Raw genomic sequence first — 17,771 nt, forward strand, 5'->3', positions numbered from 1 at the left:
CATTGTTTTTACTCTTGGTGCTAGAGAGAGATCCAGAGTCTTCCAAGGGTTAGATATAAACTGACAACTGAACTACACCCCCAGATTGAAATATTTTCTTATAGTGTTAACAGTGATAAAAAAAATAGAAATAACTGAAACATCTAGCTCAGATAAAGCTTTGCTAGATAGCTTGTAAAGTGTTCTTAGATTGTACACCTAAGTTTAAATGCTGCTTTAAGAGCATCTCTCTTTCCAAGTGACAATAATTGTATGACAAATCAACATCATTAGATCCATACGGCTGCTGCACAAGGCTCTCCCATCCTCTCCTGTAATGCCTTGGATTTAAAAATCTTTTTGAAAATTTGCCTGATACTCCAATAAACTCAGAAATGCCTACTGTGTTTCAGAAGCAGAGATGGAAAAGTTGTTGAGCTTGCAGTTACTTGGGCAAGTAGTTTTAAAACTAATTTTGTGGAATCTTAAGATAAAATTAAGTGTGTGGTATATGAGCCAATACAGTGAATTAAATATTTTCCTCTGTTCATGAGTTTACAATGAGCTGTGTTCAAAGAGATAGTACGTTCAGTTTACTGAAAGTATAAAAGTTGGCTCTGTAACAATCTATGGAAACCCTATCTCTCTGGGATATTTTTTAATGTCATTTTATGCTATAACCATCTTCAAAGAGTATTTTGAGAGTCACGTGGAAGCCCACAAAGGGAAATAAATCATGTTTTAAGTTTATGTTCTCTTTAAGGTAATTTAGGTTGTGCTGTCATACAAAGACAGCAATAGAAAGTCAATTATGTACTGTTCACAAGAACTTTCCTTTTATCACTTAACAAGTTGCTTTTGTATATATATTTGGAAAGTGTTTGATTACTGAGCAAAGATATATCCAAATCAGGACTTCTAGTAACAGCTAGAAGTTTGTGAGGAGTTTGACAGGTCTTATGTGTATATAAAGCAAATGTGAAGCTGGACAAAGTTATAGCCATCACTGGCAGTGCATGCTGACTAACAAGTTCAGCAAGCATATGACATTTTCATGCTGAAAACTGGCTCAAGTTTTAGGTAATATAGTAGGAATTTGGGGCTCCTTTGCTGGGATGCCTCATGCCCTTCTGCTCAGTGACCACTGTATCTTTACCAGCTGAGACTGAGCTCAAAAAGTAGCAGCTTTGGCATCAAGGGTTGAGAAGTGGGGTCAATGGTTTGGCTCTGTCAGCTAACTATGGTGGATCCTGTTGGTAGCAGATGGAGAAACCTCACAGCTGTGTGAGGCCCAGGGCCCTTCTGACTGGAATCAACAACATACCTTTTAGGAGGTTGACAGGGAGATCCAGAGGGTTGAGAGAAGCTCTCTGTCTTTCCTGTTTCACTTCAAATGTTATGTAGGAGGGAGACAGTGGGAGATGAGAAGAAGCCTAAAAAACTAGCCATAGCTATGAATTTATTTTCTCACGTATTATGGAAGTCTATAAAGGCAGCTTCTATAAACAACTGTATAATACAGAAGACTTGGAACAGAATGTAAACTGAACATCAAAATTGAGGTATAAATCTAGCCTTATTAATAATTGTATTTATATATAAGTAAAAATAAGTGCTCTAGTCAGTGGTTTATGATCCTGGCAAGCAACGATGACTTGTCTTTAGAATTCTTGTCATTCTGAGCTACCATCTGTAAGTCCTATTGCTGTGATAAAGATTCATTTATCTGGAATTAAATCATGGCACTTTTATGGGTTTCTTGGTAAGCTTGGACAGAGCACAGTGACTTGTAGATAGCTTGGGTTCATGGATGGGTTGATTTAACATCAGGGTGGTCATATGTTTTAACTGTGGTTGTCATGTGGTAGTGGTGGTGGGTATTTCCTCTATAGACTTGGAGTTCCACAGCATTCTCATCTTTGAACTATAATCATACTCAGTATCTTATGAAGTAGCATTTAACAGACGCTTCTTGATTGAACTCATGAAGGAATTACTTCTTGCAAAAGACTTCATGGAGAAACTCACATTTGAGATGGTGTGATTTCATTTTGTCAGTTTGGCTAGGCGGTAGTGCCTATGTAGTAGTCTGAATGTTAATGTAAAGGAGTTGTATGATGAGATGAAGATTCATAAATGATTGACTTCAAATAAAGATTAATACTTGACAATGCAAGTGGCCTCCAACTCAAGTTGGAGATTACAGCAGCAAACACTAAGGTTTTCTGAGGAAGAAATGACTATACCTCATGGAAGCAATAGAAATCCTGGCTGTTTTCTAATATTCCAGCCTATTCTATAGGCTTTCATGCTCAAAATAGTGTGTCATCTTATTCCTTAGTTTCCACCTTACTAGTTTGCCCTTTGCTTTTCTGAATTGTCACCTCCAAAGGGTGTGAATTCATTCCCTAAGGCAAATCTCTCTGTATATGGATAGTCCTATTACATGCTACATTTCAAAGAGCTGGGAAAAATGCTGGCTTAACTCCTGGGAACTCACATGTGATGATCAATACTCAGGGAAGTTTAAAGTGGGAAGCCACAGGTTTGGTGGTGATAGTACTTCTTGGCATTTGTACTGGAGTTGTACTACACATACAATGATGGCTATGGTGTATACTTAGTTGCACAACAAGCCATACTAACCAGGTTTCTGGAAGTATATACTATAATAGATTGCCTAATGATACATTATTCAGTCTGGATCTTCATCATTAAGTGGCACATGACTGTATTTCAGAAATAGTTATGCCTCTGTCTGGATCTCAGTACTACTAGGCACCAGTGGTTCTTATCTTCATTTTGCCCCCTTTGAACAGGAATGTCCACAGTGACTGCCCAGTACTTGCTGCACATGTGTACAGTGGGTGTTTGTCATATAATAGAAGTTCATAGGTCTTCTGGCCATGAAGATCTATATTCTAGGAACTATATTGACCCAAAACACCTTACCTATTTGAGGATTTACTTTACACGCTGACACTGGATTTTAAACTGAGTTTGTAAGGTTGTAAAAAAGGTTATGACTTCTTGCTTCCTTTCTTTTCCTTTTGGGATCATGAGTATATTTTCTGTGTAAAAGGAATGAAATATATACATATATATACATTGAAAAAGTCTAGTTCTGAGTTTTTGAATATGAATCACACTAACTAAATTTTAGAGAAATACATTATGTATAGTAGTAGATCATTGATATTGATTCTTAGGCAACTCAGATTTACCCTTTGTAATGGTTATATTTTAAATTCTAAACTCAGTTGGTCATAGACAAGGTTTGGAGAGGGGTTGGTCAGTGTCTGACTTCCATTGTCTTGGGAAGAATCTAATCTCGTAATATCTGACATATATAACACTTGGAGTATGTGTAATGTGGACATCCAGATCTTTTTTTAGGTGCTTCGTAACTGTCCCTTTGAACTATCTCCTTTTCTCCACTTATCTCAAAATGTTTAAGCTGATTACTGAAATGTTGATAGAAATAGAATACAGAGTAATATCTACATCTGAATATAAATTATAGGAAAATTCTATAGCAAATTTTCAGAGACGACCTCTGTCTCAAGATTGCACAACTGGGAAGTATCCAAATTATTCCATTAAAAATTAATAGGGTCGGGGGTATAGAAGAATCTGGATGGATGAAACAGAAGGCAAAAGTAATGGAATTCTATTTTAATCAAAATACAATAAAATAGGATAAAATAAAAATTAATGAACAGTTAAATTTATGTACTTAAAATAGACAATGATGTTGATGTATGTAGATTTTATGGAATGACTAAGTAAGCATTTCTTGATTATATAGTTAAATGTTTTAAATTATATAAAGACATAAAGAGAGTTGAAATCAATTAAATACATTTACATTTATACTAATATATCATAATTTAAAATCTTCAAACACTTTGACAGGGTGACAGTTGAAAATGAAAACAATTTTTAATCATTCCATAAAAGTGATATTTGTTCCTAACAAAATCATTAGCATTGAAACTGCTAATTAGTAACATTTATCATTACTATGTTTTTTTAAAGTAATAAGCAAATCAAACTAATAAATGCAGTGCTCAGTCTTGACAAGTATTCATTATTTTAAATATGTTCTTACCACTAACTGTATCTTTTTCATGGCAATATATAATAATACCATTTTTTAATCTTACAGGGAATTGCTCCAAAGCTGGAATTTTCTACAACTTCAGTGATCACTGAATGTCTGATAAGCTCAAGGAAGTGCCGCACTCAGGTTGAAATGATTAACCTCTTAACGTTTATTTGCTTCATGTTGATTGTGTCTGGCAGGCTTCTGCCCCTTTATTTTGGCTACATCTCTTTTCACCTGCCCCTCAATCCTTGGTTTGAGTAAAGCAGGTAATGAAGTACTCAGCAGCTTGATTGCATCTTCCTATATAGGAGAAGGCCATGCTCAGCCCTGAGGCAGAGGGCACAGGAGAGGGCCATGGCTCAACCCTGTGCAGAGGGCACCATGATATGTCTGTTTGGTTATTTACTTTACTTCATAGACATTTTAGTACAGTAATGCCAGTACAATGTTGAGACTAGGAATTGCCATAAAAAAACCCCTGGAGACTTTCATATATTTTGCAGATGTTACAGGTGACTGCACAGAGGGCAGAGGATAGCTTTAAGCAAATTTGAGGTTTCAGACTGGGGACTTGAAGCTTATTGAACATGACTTCTTGAATGTGTCTAATTCCTTAGAGGAATGTTGTTCAATGGAGTGGCAATACTGGTCCTGTCAGATCAAAGCAAGCTTGGATGTTCCAGCCTAAAATCTCCTGCTTGTGATGATTTCCTTCAATAAGCTTCAGCGCCTGTTATTCCTCATACTCTAATTGTTACTGGGCCATGTGGCAGTCTTCTGATAGACAAGTGACCTTGCCCATGGTCATCTCTTAGTGCTAACAGTCATGTAGTAGTGAGCTAGCTGTGATGAAGGACTGATCACATACAAAGCTTAGAAGATTCACTTGGGGTAGAACTGGGCCAATTGTGGATAGAGTGGAATAGTAATTTGTTTACAGTATTACAGTCTTAAAGCTAATTTTTTGAAGATGATAACTGTGACTACGGCTAAGACAGGTACAGTGAATTCCCAGAGTACTGGAGGAAGTGTTACTTTGTTAGTAAGATATTCAGGATGCCATAGTCAGTCTGTAGCTTTTTTCATTTGGACAAAGATGCTGAAAGTCTGACCAGCTGTGCTTACAGTATATGGGAAACTTGAGTGACTTGTTTCTGAGATACTCACTATGTGAATTTGTAAACTGTTCAAAAGGCTCTGCCTAGGATTCAGTTTTTCTCTCTGAACTGGAGTATACCTCATGAATAAATAGAAAAGAATGTGACATAAAGCATTCATGCAGAAAGGCCTAAACATTACAAGTGTACAACATAAGCACCCTTCTAATTCTAAGGTCCTCCCCATCAGTTAGGGTCACGGCACTTTATGTGCTAATGAATTAACAGTTTCTGGAAAAAATACTGTCCTTTCTTTTTACTTGTTTTATTTGTCATTTGATCTTTACTAAATAAAGATGTAAGAGAGTTGATTTTTATATCAGACAGCATTTAAAACTATGCTTTAGGTCTATAGATGCAGCTTGATATGATTCAATAGGCCATTTATCCTACCATGCTAGAGTTCCAGGGTTCAGTTCCCTGTCAAAGCCAAGGAGGGTGGAGATGAGGATGAGAGGAAAGAGGAGGAGAGGAGATGGAAGGAGGGAAGAGAAAGAAAGAAAAGTAAAAAGGGAAGGAGAGAAGGCTGGAAGAGGGAGGGAAAGATGGAGGAAAGTACTATTTTCAAATTTACCGTTGTGTTTGTCACACATATTCAAAATATTAAGTATGTTATTGATGAGACTTTCTAGGAGAAATTCAGTGGTTTAAAGTAGCAAGCAGTTCTCAGTTCTGAGGACTACAGAATGATTCCTTCAGTCCAGATTGGCTGGCTAAGCCAGAATGATTTGGGTGTTTTGCCCAAGTTTGGAATTTGGCAGAAATTATATTTGGAGTGGGAATGTTCACCTTTGTCATTGAGCTTGACCTCAGTTAGGGTGATGATCGTAAGTCTCGTTGTCTAGCAGGCTAATAATCATTGTGGCTTCTTCACTTGCTGTAGAAACTGTCTTGGAAGAGTTGGCAGCCTTTTTTAAATACTTGGCTTTATGACATAGTGATCTATTGATCAAAGGCAGTTTTCATAGTCAAGCCTAGTATGATCATGGGGAAGAAACTACCATGGGTGTAGATATAGGAAAGGAAATTATGGAAGTCATTTTGTTAAGAGTATACACATCCAGTTATGTTTTAGTAGTCAAAACTAGGGGCATTAAGTCATGGACATGTTTGGACACTGAGTTGGTAGCAGATGGGTGTGTTTCTGCGCCACTTGTGTGTATCTGCGTGGGCAGAAAACACCTTGGACTGGGTTCGTACTGAAGGGCTAAACATCCTAAGATAAGAATGGGCTGCAAGGAAAATTGAATGCCCTGGCGGTTTGCGCTGATCAGAGCATTATTTATTAATCGGACAAGGAAGAACCCTTAGCCCTTCCCCGAGTCTCTGTCTCTCTCAATGGCGCGAGGTCCGATCATGAGCGGAGCTGTGTCTGGAAGGCGGATCCAAATGAGTGGGCGGTGATGACGTTAGTGGTTGGTCCAAACGACAGTGGGCGGTGACAGTGGGCGGTGATGATGACGACGGAAGACGCTGCGTTCTGGGAGATCTGGGGAGGTCCTCTTAGTGGCAATCCTGTCCGTCTGCAAGGGGCGCAATATAATGTTTAGAGGGAGAGTGGTTAGTGGAGGCGAGAGACCCCAACACAGATGCCCTGATGTTTGTAACTTCATTAAGAAAATGTACATAAGTCAAAACATTTAGTGAAGAAAGATGATATCTTGAGGTTGGGTATAATCAGAGATGTGTATGTACAAAACAACTTAAGCATGAGTTTAGGAATTTAGCTGTTCCTGGACGCCAACAATATATAAAGAACAAGGAGAGAGAAGGCCAGGGACCATGCAACATAGAGGTTAATGACAGACACATCCTAGAAGAAATAGGTTGAGGAAAAGAAATTTTTGTGAAAAGACAGCAGATGCAGTGGATCTGTACAGAGGAGAAATTCTGTGGTTAACAATTGATTAAAGCTGATCCAAATTCTAGGTGTTTGAAGTGCTACATGAATGTTTTAGGAAGCCTCAAAGAACCTTTGTGGTTCTAGAATGACTCACTTATGAGAGTCAGCGTGATGTCATAGAGGTGGATGAAGGGGAGAAGAGGCCTGCTATACCCACTGGAGCCACTGACCAACGTGGGAGAAGGTCCTGGGGCACACCAAGAAGAAAATGACCTGATGTACTGGCCTGTATAGAACTCAGAGACTGGTCTCATTAGAAACATTCTGATTTTTTCTCTTTGTATTACTGACTGGAAAAAATTGGCCCTTATTTTGATTCACATACATATTTTTCTCACTTAATCCTCATACATAGGGAAGGGGTTGAGAAAGTGGATAAGAAATTTGGACTGGTGGTTTTCTAAGGGACTGAAGTCAAGAAGATAAAGATCTTTAGCTATTTATTTATCCTAACTAAAATCATGACTCTAGAAAGTGTCTGAAGAAATATATGGTTTACTTCCAATCTAACTAGGAAGGCATTTGTAAGGCAGAGTGTAGCAGAATGATCACCTGAAGAGCAGCAAAGTTGTAGCTATCAGATTTTATTTTAGACAGGACCTCATTTATTTTGCCCAGCCTTTCTTAAAACTCTGAAGCACCAGAAGCCGTCTTGCCTCAGCCTTCTACATAGCTCGATACTATATGTTGCTGAGCCTGGCTCAGATTTAGTTTACATTTAAAAAAATTTCAGACACCTACCATATTTATAAGAAAATACAAGTTTTAGTTATTAAAGTTTATAATCTTTGCTTTATGCATATTTACATTTATAAAAAATATAGACTCAGAAAAAATGGTGTTGTATCTGTCCTTGAGTTGTCAAGTTATGTCTTGGTTTTATACTGCTCTATATTGCATGTAATTTAAGTAAAACACAGGTAAAATAGACATTAAGTACTTTAGATTATTGTGTTGTACCTATGTTATATATGAGTACAGAAGAATGAATAAGACTTATTTTTAGTAGTTCTCATGATTTTACATTTAGCTAGACAAGTTTATTTTTAAAAAAGGGTCCTTTGTTGCCCAGGAGCAAACTGCCTCAGTGCCCTAGCCAGGACCAGACATGTGACTACACTGTGCTTGGCTTGGGGCTTTTAAAATTAAATTAGTTCTTTTAAAGTGGATAGCCTATTATTTTAATATGTAATATAAACAATAAATATTATTTGCATTATATCCTTAGCTTACTGAAAAATAAGTTTTTGACTTATTTTGAAAATGAGTTTATGTCTTGAAATTTTACAAGTAATTAAACATTGGCAGTTAATTTGCATTAAGCCTGTGTTAGACTTAAGAAAGATGTTTGATACAATAAACTTTATTAACTAGGAGAATATGGATTTGATTTTTTTCTGGGTCAGCACAGATAATGATAGGTCCAGATGATTTTTGTAGCTTTTGTATATTTTGAGTTACTCTTAAAAGTTCTTTTTCCATCTGTAGAGTTTTAAAAAGTACCCTCTGCCCACATGAACGTTTATTTTTTATGTTTAGGATAAATTTACTTACCATTCAGCTCCAGTTGAAAAATCCCACGGCAGACTGCAATGCAGAACATCAAGATCACAGAAGAAAAAGTCCAAATCACCCGAGAGGAGTAAATATTGCATAAACACCAAGAACTACGAACAGCCCACGATTTCCTCAAAGTCACACTCTCCATCTCCCTACACAAAGAGACGGATGTGTGAGCTCTCCGAAGACACTCGGCGGCGGCTGGCCCATTTAAATCTAGGACCCTATGAATTCAAAAAGGAAACAGATAAGCCTCCATTTGTGATTAGACATGTATGTGCTCATAAGCATTTCCATTTGAAACTTATCAAATCTACTCTGCCACTAAAATATTATGCTGAAACGGATTTCAATAAGTAGCTTATATAAATAATTTTCTTTCTTGAACTCTTAGCCAGAAGCTAGAGGTAGAAAACTAGCATAAAACCAATGAATATGCTTTTTGTTCCCCCTTTATGCCTTTAATGCTGAGGGATCGAGCTCCATTATGAATGCCATATCAGCTCTTCTAAGTACCTATTCCCTCTCACACAGTGGACAGTGTTATAACTCTATAGTTGAACTTGGTTGTAATTGACACAGATGCTAAGATGCTAAAGTAGGATTTTAAAGGAGAAAACAAAGTTTCCTATAAGAAGGATTCCATTCCAGCCTTTTAAAGAATGATAGTGGAAGTAGATGTCCTCTGAGAGAAAGTTCTTTGGGAAAGCTTTGGTTCCTGAATCTTTGAAACTAGCCCTTGATTAATGGGCATGAGGAGGAGGGGCTTTGGAATTGTGGGTAAATTATTTCTAATTTTTCTATGCACAGCCTGATGGAAGTTAGAGCTTTATGTCTACAAAAGTCAGACTTGATTTAACTGTAGAGTGTGGTCTGGCACACAGTCACAGGCTGTCTCAGTTTCTTGAAGTTTTGTAAAGTACTTTTACCTTAAAAGCCACTCTACCAAAATCTTCTTTATTAACAGAAATACTATGTATTTGAATATACTTAAATCAAACTTTTAGGTTTAATTGCATGTAGAAGAAAGTATTTACTTTTGCTAATTCTAAGTTATCTATATATTTTAGAAGTTTGGGATGTATCCCTTTGGAAGTCAAATAACTTTTAAATATAGAACTTTCAGATATATATTATATCTGAAATTTCTTGAGTTTTCTTTGTGCCACACTTAAAAAAATTAAATTATGCAACATTTCATGTCATCTTTATTTTTGCCTAAGAATCAACCCTTTATTCTTTTGGACTAAATTAGTGAAATTTAAAACTATTGACTGTAAATTTTGTAATTATAAAATTATAGTGTAATACATGTATTTATATGGTACCATCTATTAAATATATTCATATATATGTATATATATGTATATATATATTTTAAAAATTTATTTTATGTGCATTAGTTGTTTTCTCTGTATGTTTCTCTGTGTGAAAGTGTTAGATCTTCTGGAACTGGAGTTACAGACAGAACCTGGGTCCTTGGAAGAGCAACTACTGTTCTTAACTGCTGAGCCATCTCTCCAGCACTAAAGATAGTCTTGTTTCTCTAATTTTCATCACAACTTCGGTCCTGTCAAATATTATTCAGACATTAGTTTGCCTGTATTTCTGATGGAAATTTGAGAACACCTTTAATACTATCTAGAATTACAAATTAAATGGAAAAGAAAGGCTATAGTATCTTCTAATTTGAAGGAACAACTAATTGCATTTTAATTAAAATATCTGTATATAAAAGCTAAGAAGGATTATGGGAGTTAAACATATAGATGTTTGGGAAATAACTGCTCTTGAAGTGTTTATTAATGCTTCCCAAGGCAGTATACTTCATAAGTGTTTTTGTTTTTCAACAGAATCTGTTTTCTAAGTTACATTTTTAAGTTTTCAAAAATTTTGAGTATTTCATACATGAATATTGTAGTTACATCACTTACCACCCTTCTTTCTCCAGATTCTTCACATCCCCCAAATACATAACTTCTTACATAATTATTGTCATATATTTATATTTATATTTATACACACACATATATGTATATGCATGTACTTGGGAATATAACCTATCAGAGGGCTTGTCTCAAGAAAAACAATTCTCCCTCTCAGCAGCCACAGGTTGTCAATAGCTTTTCTTTTAAAGCCATGATCTGGACCTTGTGAGATTTTCCCCATCCATGCTGGCATGGATGTGTTGGAATTATTCAGGTCTTATTTAGTTAACCTTGCTGTTGTGATATCCAGGACTGCATGAGTGGTACACATTTAATCCCAGTACTCAAGAGGGAGAGGTAAGTGGGTCTCTGTGAATACAAAGCCAGGTTGGTCTACATAGCAAGTTCTAAGACAGCCAGGGATACATAGTCAAACTCTTTCTCAGAAACAAACAAATAAAACAAAAAAAATATAACTTTTATTTAAGAGGTTTTCCCCTTAGCTTTTTGTAAACAAAAATGTGTACTTATAAGTATACATGTAAAAATTGACTATATTATTGAGTAGGCGTTGGGTTTAAAGAGAATTTAGGGACTGACTGACAACCATTCATGGTTTCAGAAGTACTTAGAAAACTGGTAGCAAAAGAGGTTTAATTTCATGCACACATATGCAAAAACCTTAATGAAATGAACAGTACATGGCCGACACAAAAGACAATCCTAAATAAGAAGGGACTTTCAGAATCAGTTAACAAGCTCAGAATACATTGCTGCGATTGCCCTAGATGAGTCAGCCAACACTTGTGGCTAACATAATCTTTTTTGCTTTGCTGGTTTTATACAAACACACACAATTTACCATTCCAACTATCTTAAAACCTACAACTCAGTGGTACCAAGGGGATTCTCATGTTCCTTAAGACCTTCCACTGGGAAACATGTGCTCATGAAGTTCTCCCATTCTACCTGCTCCCCACCGCTCTCAAAGCCTCTAATCTTGTCTCTATAAGGTTGTCTGTTCTGCTTTTTCACCTAAAAAGAGTCATACAACTTAGCACAATTCATTGATGTTACATGTGTTTGCAGCCTTTATTTTATCACTGGATATTACATTGTATAGATATATGTCTCTTTTGCTTATGTGTCTGTTGATAGATGCCAGTGTTACTTACATGCTTGGCTACTACAAACAATGCTTTTATTAGCAATGTGTATACAAGTATTTGAATAAATGATTGTTTTCAGTGCTTTTGGGTAAAGACCCAGGAATAGACCTGTTTAGTCATGCCGCAATTGTATATTTAACCTGAAGGCTTGTCAAAGTGTTCCTCAGAGTGCCTCAGTTTGTAGTCCCACAACCTGTGTCAGGGGGTAGCAGTTCTTACATTCTCACACGCACCTTCTCTTTTCTGTTTGTCTCCCCTTCTCTCATTTTTCTGTGGTAGTGAGAAAACAAGGGCCTCTTGGATACAGGCAAGCATTAGCTCAAGCCTGCTTAATTTTCTCTATAGTCCTCTTGGTGTGAGTGGTAACTCATTGTGGTTTGATTAGCATTTCTCTAGAGAACGATGATGTTAATCATCTTTTATGTATTAGTGAATACCTTTTAGAATTTCTACTTGTCTTTTGCTCATTTTACAACCTTTTTTATTACTATTGTTGACTTGTAGGAATTTTCCATGACTTAGGTAATAATTTCTTATCAGATACATGATTGTTGGCATGCTTTTGGGGCTACTTTATTGGGTTCTTTTATCTACAACCCTTCCAACCATTATTCCTCACCAATTGCCTCCAACCTGCCAACACTAGGTAGGAGAGAGAAGGGGTGGGAAAGGGGCCATATACCTCTTTAAACTACTTCCTGTTGGTTTGGGGTATTGGGTTCTTTGGGGCAAGTTCAATCTCCATCATCAGAATATCTCCAGCAACAGCAAAAGCAGCTGCAGGAAGCAGCAGCAGCAGGAGGAACAGCAGCCACCCCACGCCCTCTTAGGGCTATCGCATTTACATCCTCTCTAGAGTTACCAAAATTCCAGACAGAAACTATTTGCAGCTGGCAAAAATTATGACCCTTGTAGAGGAAAAGACAATCATAATTAGCAGTTAGCAGCTGTGAACACTCTGAAGCAGCCCCATATCCAACACCTAGGATTAAAACAAAAGCATATTCACATAACATAACTGGGTTTTTTAAGTTGAAATTCTAAACCTGGTCTACGTTTTCATTTATCCCAAGTTAACTTATTTATTTATTTATTTATTTATTTATTTATTTATTTATTTATTTATTGCAGTTCATATTTTTTTAATTAGTTATTTTCTTTATTTACATTTCAAATTATATCCCAAAAGTTCCCTATACCCTTCCCCGGCCCCTGCTCCCCTACCCACCCACTCCCACTTCTTGGCCCTGGCATTCCCCTGTGCTGGGTCATAGAAAGTTTGCAAGACCAAGGGGCCTCTCTTCCCAATGATGGCTGATTGGGCCATCTTCTGCTACATATGAGGCTAGAGACACGGTCTCAGGGGGTACTGGTTAGTTCATATTGTTGTTCCACCTACAGGGTTGCAGCCCCCTTCAGCTCCTTGGGTACTTTCTCTAGCTCCTCCATTGGGGGCCCTGTGTTCCATCCAATAGCTGATTGTGAGCATCCACTTCTGTGTTTGCCAGGCACTGGCCTAGCCTCACAAGAGGCCGCTATATCAGGGTCCCTTCAGCAGAATCTTGCTGGCCTGTGCAATAGTATCTGGGTTTGGTGGCTGATGATGGGATGGATCCCCGGATGGGGTAGTCTCTGTATAGTCCATCCTTTCATCTTAGCTCTAAATTTTGTCTCTGTACCTATATCCTTTCATGGGTATTTTGTTCCTTGGAGGAATGAAGTATCCACATGATGGTCATCCTTCTTGGTTTTCTTGTGTTTTGCAAGATGTATCTTGGGTATTCTAAGTTTCTGGGCTAATATCTGCTTATCAGTGAGTGCATATCTAGTGACTTCTTTTGTGATTGGGTTACCTCACTAAGGATGATATCCAACTTTTTACTTGTTTTATTATTCTTTGATTCACAGAAGGTTTTAGTTTTGGTCAGTAGTCCATCTTTTGATGTGTTTACCTCACTGTGACATATTTATTGTTAGTTAGAAAATGTAATTGACCTTATTTGTCAACTACAAAATGCTCAGCAAAGAAAGGCAGTATTTCAGTTCAGTGTGTTTGCTAAGACCAGGTAGAAAATTGGTAGACTCTCTGTAAGGAAGGCAGAGGAGGTCACTATAGGGTGTTTTTATTTTTGTCTAATGTAAAACAAACAAACAATGAAACAGAGTAGTGTATTCTCAACTGCAAATTTGTTCTTTTTTGGTGGCATTTAATTTCAGCTTTGTTAAAAATGCATTGTGCATAAGCGATTAAACTCTGACCTTGGAACACAGAGGCACCGTGGAATTCACCTGCTGTGTGGCATATGCTTTCTACTTGCTTAGCAATGCAGTAAGATGGAGAATGGGAAGGGAAGGTTGAAGTGCTCATTCACACTGCAAATCCTCTTTCCTCTAGGTTGATCCCCCGAGTCCCAGGACTGACAATTTTTTTGGATCACCTGGCAGAGACTGTGAACGAGATGGATGGGTCAGGATGCACAGTGGTAAGGAGAAACTGCTTATGCTAATGCTGAGCCTTACGTGGCATTGATTAATGAAAATATTTCTTTTGCTGAATTATTGGATATCATGATAAAAGTTTTTACGACTTGATGGAGACTTATATATGTACTTCCTAGGAAGAATACGATTTCTGTGCTGTTAAAAGCATTTAATTCTTTGAGATTAAAAGTAAATATTAACTAATTTTATCCTATTGAATACTATACTACTTTTCAGTAAAAATAACTTGTGTTCTACTCAACATTTTCTACACTAATTTGACTATGAAACACATTTCTCACTTTAACATGTGTTAGTTAATTTATAGAATAGATTTTAAGAAACACCATAGTGAAATAACTTAGTTATAGGTTTGAAAGACACACACACACGCATACACACACATATACACACATACATGCACATATACACACATACATACATACACACACACATACACACAGAGAGAGAGAGAGAGAGAGAGAGAGAGAGAGAGAGAGAGAGAGAGAGAGAGAGAGAGAGGAGAGAGAGATCCTTCTTTAAAACCAGAAATGTTTGACAGAATTGCTAATGGCCTGGAGCCAGGGCCTTGGGGAATCTGTGGCTTCAGATTCTGAGAACCCAACTTTTAATACCACCGTTACTATGGTTGTTGGCCCAAAGGCCACTGTGTGCTTAGTCTGTAATGTTATTTAGATATCCTGTGTTAATTTTATGCAACAGTGTTTGATAGCCTCTCTTAGTCCCATTGTATTATAGTTTCTGTGAACTATTACATTTCCCTCTTGTTACAGTATATAAAATGCTACCCTTTTTAATAAGCTTGCTTGGCATAAGGCTTAACTTGTGCAAGACCTATGATCCCAAACTTGATCTTTCTCCTTATTCTCTAAGAGGAATCTCAGGACCCTGTCACTGGGGAATGAATGGCCTGTCGGTCCAGGTCAGAGAGATATTGAACTCTAGTTTTGTCTTTTAAACCTATATATCCTAGCTTTGTATGTGGTTGCAGGGAGTGAGTTATGGCAGCCACATTTCCCTTTGTTTGATGAAGATTCACAGGACAGCCGAGACCAGACTTAATGTGTTGAGTGGGCATTAGATAAGGGACCATGGATTGGAGACAGTAAAGGAGGGCATAGCAGAGGCTCTTTGGATATTCAAGCAGATACAGTCATGGCAGGTAATTTTTGTAGTAAGTAAACAGCTTACAGAGCAAGGTACATTTCTATGGCATCATGACAAAGGAAGGTCATAGTGTCCTTTGTAGCTGAGCACTATGGATGTTGCCCAAATAGAGACTGACACATAGGAAACTTAGCTATAATTGTCAGACTGGGGCTTGAGAATTACTTTGACAAAAAGAATGAGTTTATATAGAAATATTTAAATTTAGAGTAACACTCTTTAAATCCTTGCTTGAGGTCCCAGTTGGTCCCTAGGAAATGAATCATATGAACCTGTGGGTAAGGTTCAGTTAGGGTAAGAGAAAAGGTGTTGAGGTAGATTTATTACAGGTGTACCACTGTGAATGATTCTGTGAGATTCAATGGGTCTGGTTCTCTTATAGCTGGCATAGAAGGAAATGGTTTCTGATTGTTAGTTACTACTTAGCATTTGATCATTTCAATTGTCTATTGTATATAGTTAAGAAATCTATAATTTAGTATTAGATTTTTATGTCTAAATATACCTTTATTTTCCATATTTCTTGTTAATAAGAAAATTTCATTATATTCATTATATTAGGCTGTCCATGTTGCTGTACAAAATGTTGTTGAATGCTTCATTTAATAAGCAAATGATTATGACATGTTCTGCATTTACGGAGCTTCAGAAAGCCATGACCAAGATGCTGGGAAGATAGCTTATTTTCTACCATGCCACTGAATAGTCACTTGACTTTGTTTAGGTAGGAGGGAGAGGAAAGGCAGAGCAGGAAAGGAGTGACTAAGAACAAGGTCCCTGGTATGTCTTCTCCAAGAACAATGGTTAGATTTTGAGGCCCATTGTCATGACCTCATCTAAATGAGATTACCTCCCAGAAAACCATTACACTGGGAGTGAGGGCTTCATCATAGGAATCTTACAGGAGGAGGTACAGACATTTAGTTTTTAACATGTTTCATGCTGTTATTAGATAAGAAGCAATAACTAGAATTTCAGAATATTTTCTGCTAACAGCTACTTAGATTTCATTGTTATCATAGGAACCTTATGAAAGTTTAGAGACTTATTATTTCCATTTTATGGATAAAGAAACCCTATGTTTGAAGTAGTTCAAGATCAAAAATAGTATCTGAGTTAGCTCTTTTCTGTTTCTTCAAACTTCCTAAGTAGAATCTATGCCCCATTCAAGTTTCTCTAGGTTGACAAAACTTTTTTATTGTCTTCAACCTTGAGGGATTACCCTCTGATATATTTTATATTATTAATTGCCTGTATCTTTCCTATGTCTAACCTGATCTTTTATGTTTTTGTTGTTAAACATTGTACAATGTAACTAAAATAGATTCTGAGTTATCTATGTCCACAGGCTATGGTTTTTATCTTCATTGTCTCCTGCATTTAGAGTTTAGTTGATTCCTAATTGTTGGTGAAAATGATTAAATGTGAACATTGGGGAACTGAACATCAGAGTATAAGCTTAATTTGTAAAAAATGAAAGAAAATCATGAGGCTGTCAAATTATGCTGACTTTAAAAATGGTTTGTGAAAAGCAGAAGGCATATCAATGTGTTAATATGGAAACTGTTGGTATATACTAGTTTCCAGAAAATTGTTATCTCTCAGTCTTTAAACCTAGGTGTTCTCTCTCTCTCTCTCTCTCTCTCTCTCTCTCTCTCTCTTAAACCATGACCTTGTTAAACTTTGATTTCTTCTGCTGTTTGTGGTCATAAGTATATTTACTTTCAGAGGATTTAGACTTAGACTTTTATTTTAATATTGAAGAATAGTTGAAATAATTTGATTCCTATTGATAGTAAGTTGAGAACATTAACCTTGTGTGAAATAAATTAATATTTTCACTGACATTTAGCATGGTTCAAGACATCGAGGAAACATCTTGTATCTTTGATACCTATAGATATTCTGGATAAAGTTGAGAGAATAAAATGTAGAAACTTTTGACTAGAATATGTTATGGGGAATAACAAATTAGGATTCTGACTTGCTTACTGAAAATCTAACAATCTAACAGATTATAATGCAGCTTAAATCAAGTTCTGAGTTAAGTAATGTCCATGTACTCTATGATGTCATTATTTGAGGAGAGATTTAGGATTTGCTTTCAACGCTAATATTTGGTAGCTATTATACTGACATCTCTCACAGCTTATGTAATGTAAGTCTGGATTTTGATTCTAACACAGATAAGCATTGTTTTCATGCTTTTGAAATGAGGACTGAATCAGAGATGAAGTATGTGGGCATGGTGGCGCATGCCTTTAATCCCAGCACTTGGGAGGCAGAGGCAGGCGGATT

The 17,771-nt window shown here is 36.8% G+C and overlaps 1 protein-coding gene across 3 annotated transcripts in view; it reads left to right on the forward strand.

The window, feature by feature from the left end:
- Positions 1-17,771, forward strand: part of Spata6 (spermatogenesis associated 6) — a 111,090-nt gene that overhangs the window by 44,666 nt on the left and 48,653 nt on the right. For all 3 annotated transcript variants that reach the window (XM_029539926.1, XM_021200450.2, XM_029539927.1), the window contains 3 exons: positions 4,148-4,228; positions 8,687-8,980; positions 14,200-14,287. In XM_029539926.1, coding sequence (XP_029395786.1) covers positions 4,148-4,228; positions 8,687-8,980; positions 14,200-14,287 — 463 coding nt within the window. The remainder of the gene's footprint in view (positions 1-4,147; positions 4,229-8,686; positions 8,981-14,199; positions 14,288-17,771) is intronic.

Source organism: Mus pahari, chromosome 6 (assembly GCF_900095145.1).
Source record: "Mus pahari chromosome 6, PAHARI_EIJ_v1.1, whole genome shotgun sequence".
In the NCBI taxonomy this organism is placed as follows: domain Eukaryota; kingdom Metazoa; phylum Chordata; class Mammalia; order Rodentia; family Muridae; genus Mus; species Mus pahari.